The 12,349-nt window shown below is 41.0% G+C and overlaps 1 protein-coding gene across 1 annotated transcript in view; it reads right to left on the bottom strand.

Moving 5' to 3' along the window:
* PLCXD3 (phosphatidylinositol specific phospholipase C X domain containing 3) overlaps positions 1-10,624 on the bottom strand; it is an 81,467-nt gene extending 70,843 nt beyond the window's left edge. Inside the window, exon 1 of the mRNA XM_050986572.1 lies at positions 10,444-10,624. Within this exon, the coding sequence (XP_050842529.1) occupies positions 10,444-10,546 (103 nt within the window). The 5' untranslated portion in view covers positions 10,547-10,624. The remainder of the gene's footprint in view (positions 1-10,443) is intronic.
* Positions 10,625-12,349: the final 1,725 nt, after the last annotated feature.

The raw sequence follows: 12,349 nt of genomic DNA, 5'->3' as shown, positions 1-12,349 counted from the left end.
GCACCATTAGTCATCACAGTGTATGTGTCAGCTGATTGCAATGCAATAGGCAAAATCCCCAAACCTGCTTTTCTCTTGTTGTTCCCTGATTTATATTTAGGACATAAGCAAAGACAATGGAATTTTTGAATAAAGCTGAACTGTAAATCTTGTGATTTTTTCACTCTGAAAATAGATTATTTTTTCTTTAATGTAGCTATTTAATAATGGTTCACTTAAAGACTATAAGCAACATAAGCCAGTACTTTTCTTTCTGACAAATGCATTTCAGTGGGTATTTTAAAGGGCCATATTTAAGTTCATCATCTAGTCAGCATTGCTTTCTTCAGCTGTTCAGAGCAATTTATTCATCAAGAGCTAACTGAGGCAGACTCAGTTCCACCCTACATAGTGCACAAAGTAAAAACACAGTTACTGCCCTAATTTAGTGACATTTCATACAGATCTGCGTTTACACATGGTAAAAGGCAGTGGAAAACCAGAGTCAGTTAGATTCATGTTAAAATTTCACCTCTTAGTGAATGAATCCTGTTATCCAATAAACTGCTGAAAATTAATCCGAAAGAAAAAAAAGCACCCGAACCATGAGCTAAGTAGAACTTAGGGAAAAAAGTTCACTTCAAACACAGTAGTCCCCTTCTTTCACCCTGGATCTTTCCTGGATTGTCTGTGAATTGGTGCAAATTTTTAAAACACATCATTTTGTCTTACATAGTAACTTTTAAGCACTGTTTTAATCTAGCAGGCAGAAAAACAGGCATGTTATCCTATCCCCACCTACTTTCAAGTGTCATTTCCAATTAGAATACTTTTCCATATCTCCATTGGTTTTACATATCCTCTATTTCTGGCCTGTATCTGACTCTTAAGACAGAGCTGAAGTAACACCTGATGGAAAGTGAGATGTAAATGCGATTGCATTTCGCTTCTTGGCTTCTGCATTGCAAGAACAGCATGCTCATGCAGACAATAGCAATTTCAAAATGAAAAGGCATTATCTCTCACTTGACTTGGAGAAGCTGCTTTCAAGGAATTTAATTTGTTTATCAGCACTTCTGAATATCTTTTGAAATACAAAACCAATTAATAAACCCTAAAAATTACAACAAAACACCATCATATTCCTTCTCAATGGGAAAATTCAAGCTAATTCACAGCCTAAGATAGATGGCTTGAAGATTAAGAAACCTTATCTCTCGTAGCATATCTGGGAGAGCCATGCTGAAAAAAGGTAAAATCCAGTTCTGAAAAGTATACAGGCCAGAAGAGTAAAGGGATATGAGTAGAGGAGAACATCCCCTTTTCTAACCTGGTCCTTGGGCCTCTTCTGTGATGTAGATCAGAGATGACACCAGAGTCAAGGCACTGAACTTACTGCACCTTTGACCTCCCTCCAGTGCATCATTTCTCCCTGGTCCTAGGCTTCCACCTTCACCCAGTTTAACCCCTTTTCAATCCAGATACAAACAGGACTCTCCTGCAAAACCGAAGTCACTTTCTAATAGCAGAGATTACTCTTGGTTTTGTGAAGGATGCAGCCTCAAAGGAAACAGTAAGAATTCTGTGGTGTACAAAGCATATTAATAAGCAGCTAGGAACTGAAATCCCAACATGGACCAGATCACCCAACCTTACAGTGACTTATTCTGACCCCTGCAGGGCAGGAGGATGTGACAGGACCAAATACATAATGGCACAAAAGCCAACCATTTCTTTGTGGCACCACCAACACATCATCCTAAGCTCTCAAGGAAGTCGTTGTTAGTTTTATTGGTTCATACACTGTTTTCAGCAAGGGAAGTCTGAAGCATTGCTGGCCAGTTCATTAAAACTGCTCTTAGAAATCCCAGTTTTCTCCATATTCCACACTTTGATTTCTAAAGGAAATCCTGCCTCATGAACACCAGAAGCAACAGCATTCATTTGTACATATGCTGTCGATGTCCTTCACAGTGTCCCTTGGCTTGTTTCCCCTATTATACATCCAAAAATTACTGAAGCTGGCTTGTTTTCTCCTTATGTATTGTCAACTTATAAAGTGTTTCCCAAAACACTCTCTCAGCACACACACTAAATATCACTTGGCTAACAGCATGAGTGCAGCTCCCACTCACAGCAAGAGCCTGCATTCCTAGATAAGCCTTGAGGCATGGCTTGACATGTGTTCCCCATTCCCATCCTGGACAGCACCTGATTTGAGGTGATCTCTCCTATTTGAAAGAAAAATGGCTGTCAGTTTTGCACCAGAAGCAGAGGAAGGCAGAACTCCAACTGAGCAATGCTTTGCAGATTACAGTTCAACAAAACCGAGTATTTCCATACCACTGGCAAAGTTTCACTTCAGTCACGGAAATGGTGAGATAACTGTACAAGGTGGAGGAAAAGTTAAAGCATTAAAAACAAAACAAAACAAATAAACTAACTCACAAACATGGCCCAAAATAGACAATTCCAGGTTTGGATTCACATAGTCTACGTGTTCCGAATCTAAACATACCAAAATATATACCAAATATATACCAATCTATAAAAAAAAATACTGATGCAACCCCTTAAAAGTGTTTTATTTTAGTTCAATGAGGATGCAGATGAATACAGATAAAGACAGCATCTGCTAGTCAGTGTCCAAGCTAGATCTTTGCCTCTTCCATTTAAAATCCTCCCCCTTTTTGTGGCTTAGGTTAGCTGGGAATTTCTGTCCAAAACCAGCTTCATCCAGCCTGTTTACCCCAGTGGGTGAATTACTAATACCATCATGCCATGCAGAGTGCCAACACAATCTTCATTGCTTTCCAGCAATGGAAAAAGTAACTGGCAACTGCCTCCTGCAGCAGCTTCAAAGTGATCTCCTGATCTGCCCAACACACACAGATGAGCCCTTTTGGACATGCAGGCACTTCAAGTCTGAGGGAACCATCCAAGTGTCTCCCATTTTTTGACCACATGATGGGAATACATGAAAATCATCCTCACACGTGAAATACAAGAAACACCACTACCCCAGCTTGCATGGCTTCTGATACAGTAATCATGAACATGATCTACACAATTAGAACAGTCTCGCAAAATTTGAGAGTTTCAACAGAAAGAAAGAAGACTAATCCTAAAATAGCAAATCTCTTGGGATTTCTGTACTACCTAGAATGAGCACCTGCTCAAACTTCCCCATTGACAAAGCAACTTTTGGGTAGCATGCACAACAGCTGGAAAGCAGAATTCCACCAAAAGCTTTTGTGAGCTTTGCAGTATAAAACAAACACCTTTTCTTCCAAAGCGCAGCCTAGGGGTCAGTGAAATTTTCCACAACCCACTGAGCAGACTTCCTAACCTAGCTCTCCTCCTAAGAGCAAGGCCAGCCTCAGTATCAGTGGTCTCCTTGACAGTACAGCAGGATTTAGCAAAGCTAACAAACTATTAACCTTTGAGGCTCTAAAGCATCAAATTGACTGCACAACACTACATATAACTCCCCTTTTCTACATTTTTCTTACTCTCACTTAAATCCCAGTTTAGCAACCTTTCATAATTATAAAACCAAGCTGCATGACTGCCAATGTCTAAAGAAAAGCCAAGTGTTTAATGGGATTAAAAAAAAAAAATCTATTCAAACACAGAACTACTATGGATGACAGCATGACAAGGTAAAGCATGAAATAAACTATTCATCTCACTGGAGTTTGTTGTTAAAAAAAATGGCTAGAGAATTTATTAAAGGCTAGATTAGTTCAGTGCCCTTTATCCTGGGTTTTTAAATTACAAGCAAAATTGATAATGCAGCAGACATCATAGACGGTTTTTTGCCTTGATGGCAGCAGCACATGTCATGTATCTCCAATCAAATGAAACATCCTAAGCAACATACACAGAAGGGAGCAAAACCTGGAACCAAAACAAGGGAAATCCCTTTCTTCTTTACATCCTCTATCTATTTCAAGTATTCTGCAACATTTTATTTTCACAGTTGAAACACTAAGTATTTAAGCATAAGGTATGTGAGCTAACCAGGTAAGAGATTGGATGAGCCAAAGATTAACTTTTTTAATATAAAGAGAGACACCATTTCAAAAGATGGCAAAGCATTTGAAAACTGTTTTAGCAATTTGTTTTAAATTGGATTATGGTGAAAACTGAGATGGTGTTAAAATAGACAGAAAAATAGAAACCTGGACTTTCTAAAATGAAATTTTTTATTTTGGCCTTTATGTATCATTATTAGCTGACACTATATGGCTATTCAACGTAATGGAAAAGATTAAACCAAGATTTGCTACAGTAGGTCAAATGAAAAACCATTCAACTTAGCAAAAATTTAGATTTAAAATCCAAACTTTCAGATTTTCAACCACATTTCTTCCCAATTATATTGTTTGCGGTGTCCCAGGGGCTATACTGTAGGGATTGCACAAGAAGATCTGCTCACAAATTAAGCACCTATAATTTGAACCTACTTTGAAGAAAGGATAAGATTGGAATGAAAGTTATTCTCCCTGGAACTGGCTGCTCTTTGAAGAGTAGAACAGTTAAACACAAATCTATCTACTACTAAATCTGAATACTATTTATAAATGATATACAATTAATTTCTAAAAAGTAATGAGCATTTTAATTATTATTTCTATACAGAACAGTAGAAGAGATTGCACAGCACTCTTAGGGGGTTTAAAGTTACAGTCTGCAAAACTTTGTCTACCTAGGATCTGCATTTTAAACTACTCACACAGTTGAGAGCATGACACATTTGAGCATCTTCAAAGCAAGATCCATTTTGCATGAAAGACAAGAGTTCAAGTTGCAGTATAGTAAGAACCACAGGAAATTACCAAACATAAAACACACCAAACACAAAGTTAAAGACTGTCAGAAGGTAAGGGCAGTTTGGATACACAGAACAGTCAAGAAATTTTCAGACAAGAGATTAAAAACCCTAGCAGTTCATTGAGTTGGAAAGACAGAAATAATTCCAGATGGCAACAAAGCTGTTCCCTCTGCCACACCTGCCATGGTGGCAGGATGCAAGGCAGGTTGGAGAAGGCAGTTCTGCTGGAACTGAGCTGCAGGAGACACGGTGGACAGAGATTGCTGGATTAATAAACAGCTCCTGTTGGGAAACCAAGCAAAGGCAGTTTCGAATTACCTCTGGTAGCAGATGGGCAAGTAACCGAAGGGTTTGAACTGTTTGATTTTTACGGCAGTGTGAGTAAACAAACAGCTTTATTTTGTGTGTGCTAGAAACATGTCACAGCAGGAGAAATTAATGGTGAATGCCACAGGAAACTGTATCACACAGAAATATTTCTGAAAGGGCTGGAAATGACACATTAGCACATGCAAGGCCAGTGAGAAACTGTTTTGGGGATAAAAGTGATTGATTTAAAAAGATCGTCAACAAATTAAAAAAGAACTATCCTAAAGAAAAGTTATAAGGATATTTGCTCATTTTCTGATCAGAAAAAAAGAAAGATTAAGGTACTTACTTCTGGTAGAAAACCACTGAAAACTGAGTGCAAGGCACAGCAGAAAAGAAAGAACTCTTCTAGGTACATATACACGTCAAAAGCTAATGGGTGACTTGCATTATAGTTATAAGTTTTATTTATAAACTGCATCATCAGTTTAGAGCTCTAGGCAAAGCTAATTTTGTACAGAATTGGACCCAGGCAAGTGAAGCAGAGGTATTCTGCTGACCAGGACCAGATAGAAAAGGCTGAAACAGATCCTGCATCTCAAAGACAATCACCCACCACTCTTAAGCCAAATACAAATCATTGGCTATTCAAGATCAGAATTAAAGAGTTTCCAAATAACATTTAAACAGTGAAAATGCCATGTGTCTACACAACCAAAGCAGTTCTACACAACCGAAGAAGTTCTAGCCTTTTTTAAGGTGAAAGAATTTCCCCAGGAGTCCAAGAATGGGGAATGACTGTCTAAGAAAAAAAAATATCACTTCAACATTTACAAGCTATTACAATGGAAGTTAAAATATTTCAAACAGAGCTGTTAATTTAATGCAGCAGTGCTATTGTTCATAAAAAACGGCTAAAATATTTGATTTGCAGTAACTTTCTTCTCCCAAGTCTCCCCCTACCATCTTCAATATCCTAATACATCTTTGAGATTTGACACTACCACACATCCTCCTCTTTGTAAAATAACTCCCTATAAGGTCTTGCTCTTTTTTTGCAAAGTATGTTGATAGTGGGAAATAGAAATTTCAAGTCTCAGAGCCTTTTTCTAAAGATGGGTAGTACAAAAAAATTCCACCTGACAACTTGCTTCTTATTTGAGGTCAGCCAAGCTAGCTCTGTTGTGTCTAGCAATTGCATTCCAGTTGATGGACAAAGAAATTTATATGTCAAAATTTAAAAAATTTAAAATCCCATCTGAAAAATGACAGAAGCCAATGAGGTCCTGGGAAAATACTTTCCACAAGAATTGTATTGCTCATGTTGCATTTTCGAGCAACAAGAACATATGCTGAGGTCAGAGGTTTCATCTGCTCAAGGAAATTAGAAGCAAAAGTCTGAAGAATCACAGCTCCAGAAAATTATGCACTCAAGAGATATTCTGGGTCTTAAATTCATTCAGAAGATTTTACCCACACTTTACAGACTGGCCCTAGCACGCATCATGACTGCTCATATGGCAGAATCTTGGGGTAGTACCAGTTTTGGTGGAGGTATGAGTAACTTATGGAAGAAAACACTCATTTCAATCATAAATTATTCTCATGGACTTCTCAGAGTCTTGAAATATTAGCACCAGGAGAAAAGGCAACAACAATTGCACAAATTATTCATATAAAGACTCTGATATTAAACTAGACACATATTTGAAGACTGTCAGTGAGATAGTAAGTGGAACAGTAAGTGGAACAATTCATAAGGAAATGCTGCCTACTGATGTCTATTTACTGCACTGCATGTAACTGATATGATCAGCTCAGATTAAGGAAGGTGCATTGACACTGCAGAATACACAGGCTCTCCATACCTCACTTTTCAGCCTCAGCTTGGGAGCATGAAGATTTCAGTCCTATAAACATGCAATACCTCCAAAAACCTATTTCTTATCTGGATCAAAGAGGCACAGGCACTGGCAAAGCCACATTTTATCAACTCCTCAAAGATACCCTTTCCCCAAAGACCAGAAACAAGTCTTCCACATTTTTCTTAGACAAACTGTTGAGAGTTTAGCCAGGCAGATCCTTTAACACAAGAGACAGTCTGCAAGCACTAGAACATGTGCACCTTGACCCAAAGTCCTAAGACTATAACCTTTCATTATTCTAATTGTCATAGCAATAGAAGATTAAATTTGTGGGGCATTTTCTGGGAATTACCAGATCATTTTATTTCCAAAGAGTGCATACTGTTTTTGCTACCATTATCACTTGAGGAAAATCTGTCATTTGCAGCATAAGAGAACACAGACATAGTCAGTTCAAAGAAAGACAAAAACCTCATAGAAAATGCATCATCCTTGTATGTGGAAGAAATTAAAATAGAAAAGTTTCTGACAGACAAAGCTGACACAAGTTATATTAGAGATTTCTGTCTCATCTAGAGGGTTCCTGTAGCTGGGAAAACAAAAGGACCTAGCTTGAACTGTGGAGAATGAAATGAGTCGAAGAACTTACTGAAATACTAGAAAAATCCAGCACAGATTTTTTAATTTACGAAAGCATAAGGGGTGGTAAATAGTATAAATTTGTACCTGCATAAGCTTAGCAACCTAACAATAAAAAGGTTTTAAACATATTATGAACAGAAAATTCCTTCAACAATATAGTTTAAATACAATCATGACAGAGTATTATGGGACTTGTGCTTCTCTTTGCAACAGCTAAAGTGATATAAGCATGTATCTGTGCAAAAACAACTGAGTGTATCACCTCAGTTCCAAGCACTCCTTCTAGACAATGAGAAATGTTCTGATGATTTCTAAAACAAAACTTCACCCCTAATACAGTGGAACACCCTTTGTAATGGAAAATTCATTCTAACATTTTCAAGCTAATAGTTTATTTTCTTCAACATCAGCTTTGTTGAACTCTGGCTCCAGAACTGAATTTCATCCAGTTGAAATAGGGTCAAAATCAGTATCCTTACTGTGCAAGGGAAGTTTAAATCCTGCTGGGAAAAAAAAAAAATAAATGTACTGTTAACTTCTGGTATGGAGAAAAAAAAAAGACAATGTAAATAAAATGCTATGAATACTTTTGTTCTTAAACACTAACTTCAAAAACAGTGAAAAATTTGCAAGTTAACACTACCTTGACACATGAAGGTTTGGATTACACACATTCCTTGCATTAACTACTTGAATACTAGTTATATACTAACAGCTACTATGCACGTTATTAATGCTCAGCTGTAGACATATGGGAGAAAACTTTCATATAAATATTATGAATGTCCAAAAGGTTATTTACTCTTAAAGGATTAAACCAATCCCATGTTAGCCCTTTTCCTTAATATTGTGCATGTCCACAGAGTATGTTGAATATAATAATAAATCAACTGTTAAAACACAGTGCTTAAACTACACTGATACCTATCGTCTGTCTGCCATGCTCCCTAGTTGACAAATTCACATGAACTATACTGCCACCCTCCCCATAAGACTCTGTTTGCCAAACCTGGCATTTTAAAAGTGAGACAGGCAGATAAAAGGTCTGTGTCAATTTACACTAACTAAAGAACAAATTTCAAAGGTCTTAACACTATGCCACTTAAATCCTGTAAGTTTTTCTGCTAATTTCACAAAAAGCAAGTCTGTGTGCATTGTTGTTACATGAACAAAATAGTTCTGCCAATGTAAGGGCTCAGTCTCTGCACTTACAGCCTGCAGAATTTGCCCACTGCTAAATGCTATATTGAGATTAACCGGCACAGCCCACCGCAAATTGGTTTGTTTGTATTTAATTTAAACATGTTAACGAGGTGTGAAAACTTGTATTATTACTGCCAAAGCTCTGAGAAACGTCCACTTCGAAAAACTGTGGACAGTAAGAAAGTAACAGAGATATGTTGGTAAGATAGATGTACCAGTAACATCCTCATTAGTAACAACCTCCGTCAGTAAAGGAAGTCACTTAATGGTGATGCATAACAAAGGCAATTTTTTTGCATCAGGAAGCAAGTTAAGTTTCATATCTCCTCAAAGCAGGAAAAAGTCTCTAAAACAATACATTTAACCTGAAAAACCACCATGCATCCCAAAGAGAATAGCTTCTCATTATGCCAATACTCCATAAGAGTGTTTCACAGTTAATGAAAAGTTATTACACTGGAAGATTTTTACAGGTCCAACAGAATTTGATGGAACAATTGCAGATGCCAGGTTCCTATGCCTTGGAGGGACACAATTTTATACAGAATATATTCAACCAACAGCAACACTCAGTGTAGCAAGTAAAATGCTAGATATGGCTTGTGTAAACCATAAGAAACTAAGAGACACTTAATTTTAGAAGGGCACACCTGTGTCTAAATGAAACGATAGAAAACACATCAGAAATATCAGCTGCTATTACATTGTCCTAAAGTACGTTTAGTACTAAAAAAACTGGTGCAACATGAGCACCTACGACACAAAACTTGCAAGAAGTGAACATTTCTCATAAGAAGCTTAAAAAATATTAGAGCTTCAGCATCTCTGAAATCTCATTCCAGTTAGACACCTTGGAGAGGAAAGATGCTAGTTAGAGCATCTAAAGAGGTCTTGCAAAACCTTGAGGTGCTCCTTCAAACCAGAGATCATCTGAAACAATTACTGGTTTGCATTCTACCATGTATTTTGCTTAAGTCTACAACCATACTTAATATCGTACAAAAAAAAAAAAATACTGAGGCAGGACAGGAAAGAGTTCGTAGTCTGAACATCATGAACACCATCACCTGCTATGCCTCATCTTATTTAAAATTGTGTTGAGATCGAGCGTTTTCTGACAGCGACATGACATGAAGCTGCACACTGCCGCAGCCTGCCTCCCCTCCCGCAGCCGCAGCCCTGCGTCCGTCCCCGCTCCGACCGATCTCGCCGCACAAGTTTACGGGGAAAGGGGCAGTATGTGGCATTTAGGTCCTAGGCGAGGTTTACTGCTCGGGCTGTTACGCCAGTCCGGCGGTACAGGAACAGGCTCCCTTCCCTCCCCGACACCAGGTACAGCCGCGCACTCCGCACCCGCCGCCCCACAGCCGCTCACAGCGCGGGGCCGCGGAGCCGCGTCCCGCCGGCGCCTCTGTCCGCACCTGCCCCGCTCGCTCCCACCCTCTCCCACAGGCGGTGCAAGGCAGCGCGGTAAGGGACGGACGCGGAGCCCCGCGGCAGCACGGCCGGGGCGCGCCGCCTCCCCAGAGCGTGGAGCGCTGAACCGCGCCAAGCGCTTCGCCTTCCCGGCGCAGGGCGGCCGCGGGCCGGGCAGCCGGGAGCACCCACCGGGGATGGCCAGGTTGGTGAGCGGGGTGTTGTGGAGGCTGCCCGGCAGTGCTGCCATCCAGTCGGCGAAGAGCAGCTCGTTCTTCCCCTGCGACGAAGCCATGCTGCTGCCGCAGCTGTACCGCCGCCGCCGCTCGTTCTAAGTAGCCCAGTCCCGGCCACGGCCACCGCCACCGCTACAGCCCCGCCGAGCCCGGGCCCCGCCCGCCTGGCACCGCCTCCCCCCGCCCCGCCGAGCCCCCGCCACCTCCCCGCGGCGCGGCTTGAGAGCCCTCGGGGCCGGCACCGAGCGTGGCGCGACCGGACGGCACCGCCGGGCTCGGTCCGGACACTCGGTGGGCGATCCCGCCCCAAGTACCGCGGGGGTCCGGGGAGGGAGCGGCATCACGGCCCGGTCGTGGCGGGTTCGCACCGCCCCGGGCCCCAGCGCCCCGGGCCCCGCCGCCCCGGGCCGGCACTGGAGTCGGCAGCAGAGCCCGCCCCGGGAGCGCGGGGCTGCCGCCGGCCGGGCATCTGTGCCTGGGATGGCGCTCGGGGCCCCGGCTGGGGGCTGGAGGCCCTCGGCCTCAGCAGAACCTCCCTGACCTTGGCGATGGTTCGGCTGAATGCCCCGCGCCGGGACCCGACATCCCTCGCAGCCGGCTCCCAGGCAGCTCCATCTGCCCCTGATACGAACGTCTCTTTTTGCAATGACTTGTTCAAACGAAGAAGAATCGGTGCACCTTAGTTGAACATGCCGTGGATATCTGATTTTTTGGCAATAATCTTTATTCTTCTTTGAGGATGATCCAAAGTAGTATCTTCTATTATCATCTCCAGCCTGTCTTTGGAGAAACATCTTAGCGTTGGCAGTAAAAAAGCATTTGCATGGTTGCCTCAGGATGGATAAATGAATGAACCTTATAAAGCTCTGTGAGCCATTTTGAACCGTTAGAACAAACGTGGCCTTTTCACCTTCAGTGTTACCCTTTTTTGTGAATGTTGTTTATACATGTGTAGAAGTTCATGTGGTGGAGCTGTCAAAAACAGTGCCTAGAGAGAGAGCCATGATTGATGCAGGTTCACTTTATCAGTTCACCTTGAATTCTTATGAGGGTCAGCTCTGGTTCTGTAGCTTCTGCTCTTACTCAAACCCTTCCACAACAGCTGAGTTTGAAAATAAAACTTCGGGGAACAACTAATAATAGCCCTCCCTTCTCTCTCTGTCTAAAGTTTCCAGAGCAAGTATGATGAGAAACTCATCCTTTGGCCACAATTTCATGAACAGTGAGTGACTGTTTCTGAGGTATTTAAATAAAGGAAATTTTGCTGACTCACTTTCTGCAATAGAAATAGCTCTTGAGGAGGTATTTGACTGGGGAAATGTGATCATAGGGTTGACCTTGGGGGAGATGTTGAGTCTGATTTGAACAATACATGAAAAAGGGGGAAGAGAAAGCAAGCAGTCACCAAGGCCTGTCAAGTTTTTGAAGTCCTGTTTCCTGTGTATGAAGATGCTAATCTGCCCCTTCCAAAATCACTGATATTAGCAAGCGTGAAAAAAAAGACAAATCCACATTCTGGACATGAAGACATAAACCTCACTAAAAACATGGAAGATATTACTCGTGTAAAGGTGGAAGATGTTACCTTACATCATCTTCAAAGAATGGAAGAAATTTAAGTAAGAATTTTAAGATTTTAAACAACATTCCAGTAAGGTTCAATTAATGTTTCTATCAACATGATTACATCAAATCAGAATTTTTATTTAAGGGGCGAAGTTGTTCATTAATTGCACTGGTTACCTGGAAAATTGCTGATGAACTTTCATCCATTTCACTATGTGGCCTATCTTTTCTGAAAGAAAACTGAAGTATACATCTTTTTGAAAGATTAAACATGTTGTTAGTGCTGTTGTTGATCT

This window comes from Serinus canaria, chromosome Z (genome assembly GCF_022539315.1).
Source record: "Serinus canaria isolate serCan28SL12 chromosome Z, serCan2020, whole genome shotgun sequence".
Classification (NCBI taxonomy): Eukaryota; Metazoa; Chordata; class Aves; order Passeriformes; family Fringillidae; genus Serinus; species Serinus canaria.
Note: the sequence above shows the minus strand (reverse complement) of the source record. Positions and strands in the feature narration are given on the sequence as shown.